Source organism: Perca flavescens, chromosome 1 (assembly GCF_004354835.1).
Source record: "Perca flavescens isolate YP-PL-M2 chromosome 1, PFLA_1.0, whole genome shotgun sequence".
In the NCBI taxonomy this organism is placed as follows: domain Eukaryota; kingdom Metazoa; phylum Chordata; class Actinopteri; order Perciformes; family Percidae; genus Perca; species Perca flavescens.
In genome coordinates this window covers 42,881,144-42,888,643 of record NC_041331.1, presented here as the reverse complement: position 1 = coordinate 42,888,643, position 7,500 = coordinate 42,881,144, and the positions used below count along the sequence as shown (strand labels likewise).

Here is a 7,500-nt window from a genome sequence, read left to right as displayed (position 1 = left end):
AGACTCACCTTCTACAGGAGGACACACACACACACACACACACACACACCTAACACACAGAGACACATAGACACACACAGAGACACATACGCAAACGCACACATACACATACATACATACATACACACACACACACACACACACACACACACACACACACACACACACACACACACAGACATACACACACAAACACACACACAGACACACACACACACACACACACACACACACACACAGACACACAGTAACATACACACACACACACACACACCGAGACACACACACAAATACACATACAGACACACACAGAGTCACATACGCACATGCACACACACACACACAGAGACACACGCACACACACACAGACAGAAACACACAGACACACACACAGAAACGCATACACACACACGCACCGAGACACACACCGAGACACACACACACAGACACACACACACACACACACACACACACACACACACACACACACACACACACACACACACACACACACACACACACAGTAATTGAACAAATGTCTGAGAAAATAAAAGTTGTGTGAATGTTGACCCAGTTGTGAAGGCCCTGTGGTTCTAAGTTATGACCTTTGACCTTTGACCTCTGACCTTTTGCAGCCGCGGCGGCGAACACGAGCGTTGTTCCCGCAGCGAGGAGGACTTCTACTACACCGAGATTACCCAGAGGGCCGAGCAGCAGCAGCAGCTGTCTCCGCCTCGTGCTGCCACCTCCCCCATTCCCCTCACTCCTCCCCCCCGAGACCCCCCCCTCCATCTCCCCCCTCCCCCCCTCAATCCCCCCACCCCCCGCCTGCAGCGCCCTGAGTCGCTCCGCCCCCTCGGCCCCCGCCAGTTTCACACAGGTCCAATCAGATCACTCCTACCAGGTATGGGGGCCGGGACACATACTATGAACCAAACACACACACAAAGACACAGACACACACACAATTACAGACAGACACACACACACACACACACACACACACACACACACAGACAGACAGACACACGCAGACACACACACAAACAAACACACTCACAGAGACACACAAACTAACACACACACACTATAACACACAGACACACACACAAACACACACATACACACACACACACACACACACACACACACACACACACACACACACACACACACACACACACATGTCCAATCAGATCACTCCTACCAGGTATGGGGGCGGGGCAACAACCATAATTTGTGGTACAGACTCGGTGGTGCAGTATAAACGTGATATTTTGTGGTGTGTTTTTTAGGCTCCGCCCCTCAGTGACAGTGACGTGGAAACATTGACCACGCCCACCTGTCGCTGGACGGCCCCTCCCCCCAGCTGCCCTCGACAGGTAAGCTGCTCCCTCAATTCAATTTCAATTCAATTTTATTTATAGTATCAAATCATAACAAAAGTTATCTCGAGACACTTTACAGATAGAGTAGGTCTAGACCACACTCTATAAATTCCAAAACCCCAACAATTACAGTAATTCCCTCAAGAGCAAGCATTAGCAGTGGCTATTGCGACAGTGGCGAGAAAAAACTCCCTTTTAGGAAGAAACCTCGGCAGACCCAGACTCTTGGTAGGCGGTGTCTGACGGGCCGGTTGGGGCGTGATGAACAGTGGTGATAACAGTCACATTAGAAGTCACAGTGACTTGAAGGTTATCATGGAAGTTCATGTCATAGCAGGGCACATCGTGTCATACTGAGTAGTGCAGTCTCCTATACCGGATCCTGACTACTCTGTGCATAGGAACATCACAGCAGGGCGTAGCGGGATGTAACGTGGCGCTGCAGAGCACGGGTGGAGGCTGCGAAGAAGAATCATAAGGACTCCGGGGAGTAAACTCCCCAGAGCTAGATTAGTAACAAGCATTTCTGGGACAGGATGCATACAAAAGTAACAAGTAGAGATGAGAGAGCAGCTCAGTGTGTCTTAGGGAGGAACCGCCTCCCCGGCAGTCTAGAATTGTAATAGCATAACTTAAGAGAGGCAGGTTAAAGAGAGGTGCCTGGTCGGGCTAGAACTCCCCCCAACCGGGTCGGGCTGTACTGGCCTGCCTCCCTCTACTCTCGCTAGATTATTAATTATACAGTATAAAAAACTGATGACTACGAGGAGAAGCAGTGGGCCGGGTTAGGTGGACGCTTCAACTCCTCGTCCCTAACTATAAGCTTTATCAAAGAGGAGGGTTTTCAGTTTACTCCTAAATGTGGTAACGGTGTCTGCTCCTCGATCCCAGACTGGGAGCTGGTTCCATAATACTGGAGCCTGATAGCTGAAGGCCCTGGCCCCCAGTCTACTTCCAGAGACTCTAGGAACCATAAGTAGCCCCGCATTCTGGGAGCGCAGTGCTCTAGTGGGACAATAAGGTACTATGAGCTCTTCTAAGTATGATGGTGCTTGACCATTTAGAGCTTTGTAAGTCAGGAGGAGGATTTTAAATTCAATCCTATATTTCACAGGAAGCCAGTGCAGAGAAGCTAATACAGGAGAAATATGATCTCTTCTCTTAGTTCTCGTCAGAACACGTGCTGCAGCATTCTGGATCAGTTGGAGAGTCTTAATGGACTTATTTGGGCAACCTGATAATAAGGAATTGCAGTAATCTAGTCTAGAAGTAACGAATGCATGGACTAGTTTTTCAGCATCGTTTTGAGACAGGATATTCCTAATTTTGGCAATGTTACGAAGATGGAAAAAGGTAATTCTTGAGGTTTGTTTTAAGTGGGCGTTGAAGGATATATCCTGATCAAAAATAACTCCTAGATTTCTGACAGCAGTGCTGGAGGCCAGGGTAATACCATCCAGAGTAACTATATCTTTCAAAACGGTTTCGGCGGTGCGTTGGTCCTATCACAATAACTTCAGTTTTGTCTGAGTTTAACATCAGGAAATTGTGGGTCATCCAGGATTTTCATCGCCTCTTTCAGACCCCCCTTCTTCCGTCACGTTTCATATAGAATACAAAAAAACAAGAAATTCTTAGTCGACTAACATTCAAACTCATTCAATTGTATCGACTAATCCAGGGATCTTCAATTGGGGGTCCGGGACCCCTAGGGGGTCCTCAAAGTCAATGCAAGGGGGTTATATAATAATTGTGATTTATTTTTTTTTTCTCGAAAAATTAAAAAAGTCTTAACATGAATCTTACATACAGTACAGGCCAAAAGTTTGGACACACCTTCTCATTCAATGCGTTTCCTTTTTATTTTCATGACTATTTACATTGTAGATTCTCACTGAAGGCATCAAAACTATGAATGAACACATATGGAATTATGTACTTAACAAAAAAGTGTGAAATAACTGAAAACATGTCTTATATTTTAGATTCCTCAAAGTAGCCACCCTTTGCTTTTTTTGATAACTCTGCAAACCCTTGGTGTTCTCTCAATGAGCTTCATGAGGTAGTCACCTGAAATGGTTTTACCTTCACAGGTGTGCTTTGTCAGGGTTAATTAGTGGAATTATTTCCCCTTTATTAATAAAAAAGCAAAGGTTTAATCCCGGGAAACGGAACGCATATTTGAATGATATAGATTACATTACTTGGGCAAAAAACAAACCAAAAAAACATCCATTTCTTGGCCATTTCCCGGGATTCCCGGAATATGGGCTGTCTATTTCCCGGGATCTGATTTATCTCATTTTCGGAAAAATATTAAACCCTATAATGGTCTAAAGAGATCTAAAGTGACTAAGACCAAAATGACCGATTAGTCGACTAAGAGGGAGCAGCCCTACAACAAACACAACAGAAAGAAAAAATATGCACAAATTTCCTTACTTTTTGTGCTAAGTTTACGTCATTTACACATCGTAGTGCACCACGTTATAAATTCAGGGACCTGATTACCCTCGTGGGACCATCCGGATCTGGCGAGCTCCAGTTCTCCTCCCAGATCAGTCTGGCATCTTGAGAGAGAGAAAATTTGGTTATTCAGCGTTGGTTTTGAGGCGGGTTTAGGTGGTGATAGACAGATGGTTTATCCAATCAGCTAACCAGGATTTTCAGACAGCGGTAGCCCTAATTCTGTTAGCCGCTCGCTAATGCTTTTTCCTCTTGGATCCTTCTTTTGGAATATGGACCAGGAACCGGAAATGGAGCCTTTTATTCCTAAAATCTGGTTGTATTTTCATACGCTTCTACGTTGATCTGATTGATTGATTTGGCCCGTCTATCACCAACTATAGGTGGTGATAGGTGTGTTCAGGTGCATTCTGGGCGTGCTGGTCTTACAGGGAGGTGTGTTCAGGTGCATTCTGGGCATGCTGGTCTTACAGGGAGGTGTGTTCAGGTGCATTCTGGGCGTGCTGGTCTTACAGGGAGGTGTGTTCAGGTGCATTCTGGGCGTGCTGGTCTTACAGGGAGGTGTGTTCAGGTGCATTCTGGGAGTATTGCTATCTTGAGGTAGTGGGAAGTGATGGCACCATTGACCAACAAAAACCTGGTCTAAAGTCAATAATGCAGCATTTCATTGTTATTTTAACAGAGCATTAGTAAAATGCTCCTAGGCTCGTGCACAGGTCGTGCACACTATGCTTGTTACACACACAGGGACACACACACACACACACACACACACACACACGCACACACACATACACACACACACACACACACACACACACATATACACACACACACACACACAGCAGCACACACACATGCAGAAGATTACTAATAATAATATTAGGGTGCAAATCCTCCATCATAACAGCAATGCTCCAAGGTCCAAACGCGCCTGGCTTTTAAAGGGAATGGGAGCTGATCTCTGATTGGTTGATTGTGCGTTTGTTGTCAGACTCTCTTAGAGAAGTCTGTCTTTCTTTCTTCGTGTTGCTCCGCGGTTGTTGCCAATGCTGGCACTTTGTCTGCAGGATTTTCCTCCATTGCAACAGACTGTCAACTTCTGAAGGGACGAGACTGTCTTCTCCCCCGAAAAAACTCCCACATTGTTCCTTTGTTCGAGCAGCAATTTTGATCCAGGCCTATATGACAAAAGCGTCAAAAACTACCATGAAAGCGTCAATATTGTCAAATAAAATGTCCGAACATCAAATAAAACACCTTTTAAGGTTGATAAAGCGGTAAAAGAAATCTGATAAAGTAACAAAAACAGACAGTGGAGGGCTTCTCCTGAGAATATCAGCTTAGGCCCTATGCATAGGCAGTCCTGATGGGCCCCCATGTTCCTCAACATATTGCTAATTATCCTATCCAATCCAATCCATTTTATTTCTATAGCACATTTTACAAACACAAAGTTTCCAAAGTGCTGCACAGAAGACTCAGAACATACAAACAATTCATAAAAAATATATAAAATATATAAAGAATAAAAGAAAGAATAAACACCACAGTGGACCACATAACTCGCACAGAATTAAAAGCCAAAGAATATTAGCCTATTCATTTAAAATTAAACATGTTTTAAATTAGCCTATTACAATGGTGTGTTATATGCAAACAGCATTGCTAGTGTAGTTTATTTATTTAGCCTTTACCTCAGATTACATGTATAACCAAATTATCATTTGAAAGTGTATGTTCTGCTCTTTATAAGGGTCGTCTCCGTTTGTTTTTAGCACTAACACTCACGGAGATATTCGAGCAGTTTAGCACCATGGATTTCATTTTCTAGTTTGTGTGCTCACCTTTCTTTGAAAAGGAGCCAGTTACCGATTGTTTCCCCTCATTTAGTTTTCTCTCCTCCTCCTCCTGTCTTTCCTTTCTTTTTTGGTAGCATGATTTGGCTTTCTTTGAGAAAGACATTTCTACAGCAGAAGTTTGCGCTCCACCAGACACTCAAGCGTGTAGATGGACTAAACCATTTGGCGCATTAGCAAGGGGTGGGTGAGACCTTTAGATAGTCTTTTTTGGTATATTTTTTATTTCATTTAATCCTTTATTTGATAGGGACAATGCACATTAATGAACATCTGCATTGAAACAACAAAAAACAGACGTAAACACGCCGGATTATAGCCACAGGGCTAATTTACATCCGCAGTCCCTAGACAAATTACAGAAATACATAAATTATAAAAAAACAATACTAAAATGAATAAGTACAGGCAAAAGTAAAATAGTCACTTAATGATTACAAGACTGGTTTGCTTTAAGCCACTCTTTAAGTTTGGTTTTAAATATTATTAATGTCGGACATTCCCTAACACTGATGGGGATACTGTATACAAAACGTAGTCAGTCAATCAACCGAGTTATTCAGCCAATACACTAACTTTACATTTCATCTGACATGCATTATGAAATGTTATTAGGAAAGTAAAATATCCAGGTGAAATAAAATATATTTTATATATTTCTCTCCCCTTGGGCCCTGGTAATCAGTATCGGTGTTACCCCCGGTTACACCCCTGACTACTGTGCATCCCCTTAAAGTTAAACTCGAGCCCCTGAACATTAATAACACACACTTCTCTAATCCACTTCTGTTTCTCAGTCTGGAGCCAATCAGCTGACTGCTTGTTTCCTGAGCAACCTGTTACAACTGGTTTCATATAGAGAGAGAGGGAGTGTGTGTGTGTGTGTGTGTGTGTGTGTGTGTGTGTGTGTGTGTGTGTGTGTGTGTGTGTGTGTGTGTGTGTGTGTGTGTGTGTCTCTGTTTCTGTGTGTGTGTGTGTGTGTGTGTGTGTGTCTCTTTGTGTGTGTGTGTGTGTGTGTGTGTGTGTGTGTGTGTGTGTGTGTGTCTGTTTCTCTATGTGTGTGTGTGTGTGTGTGTGTGTGTGTGTGTTTTCTCTATGTGTGTGTGTGTGTGTGTGTCTGTTTCTCTATGTGTGTGTGTGTGTGTGTGTGTGTGTGTCTGTTTCTCTATGTGTGTTGTGTGTGTGTGTGTGTGTGTCTGTTTCTCTATGTGTGTGTGTGTGTGTGTGTGTGTGTGTCTGTTTCTCTATGTGTGTTGTGTGTGTGTGTGTGTGTGTGTGTCTGTTTCTCTATGTGTGTTGTGTGTGTGTGTGTGTGTGTGTGTGTCTGTTTCTCTGTGTGTGTTGTGTGTACGTGTACGTGTGTGTGTGTGTTTTTGTGTGTGTTTCTGTCTCTGTGTGTGTGTATGTGTGTGTGTGTGTGTGTGTGTGTGTGTGTGTGTGTGTGTGTGTGTGTCAGTTTCTCTGTGTGTGTTGTGTGTACGTGTGTGTGTGTGAGTGTTTGTGTGTGTGTTTCTGTCTCTGTGTGTGTGTGTGTGTGTGTATATATATGTGTGTGTGTGTGTGTGTATATATGTGTGTGTGTCTGTTTCTCTGTGTGTGTGTGTGTGTGTGTGTGTTGTGTGTTACGTGTGTGTGTCGGTTTCTCTGTGTGTGTTGTGTGTGTGTGTGTGTGTGTGTGTGTGTGTGTGTGTGTGTCTGTTTCTCTGTGTGTACGTGTGTGTGTGTGTGTGTGTGTGTGTGTGTGTCTGTTTCTCTGTGTGTACGTGTGTGTGTGAGTGTTTGTGTGT

General features: G+C 43.8%; 1 protein-coding gene across 1 annotated transcript in view; it reads left to right on the top strand.

Annotated features, from left to right (window-relative positions):
- znf395a (zinc finger protein 395a) overlaps positions 1 to 7,500 on the top strand; it is a 40,260-nt gene that overhangs the window by 23,417 nt on the left and 9,343 nt on the right. Inside the window, exons 8-10 of the mRNA XM_028580148.1 lie at positions 636 to 747; positions 779 to 904; positions 1,296 to 1,382. Coding sequence (XP_028435949.1) covers positions 636 to 747; positions 779 to 904; positions 1,296 to 1,382 — 325 coding nt within the window. The remainder of the gene's footprint in view (positions 1 to 635; positions 748 to 778; positions 905 to 1,295; positions 1,383 to 7,500) is intronic.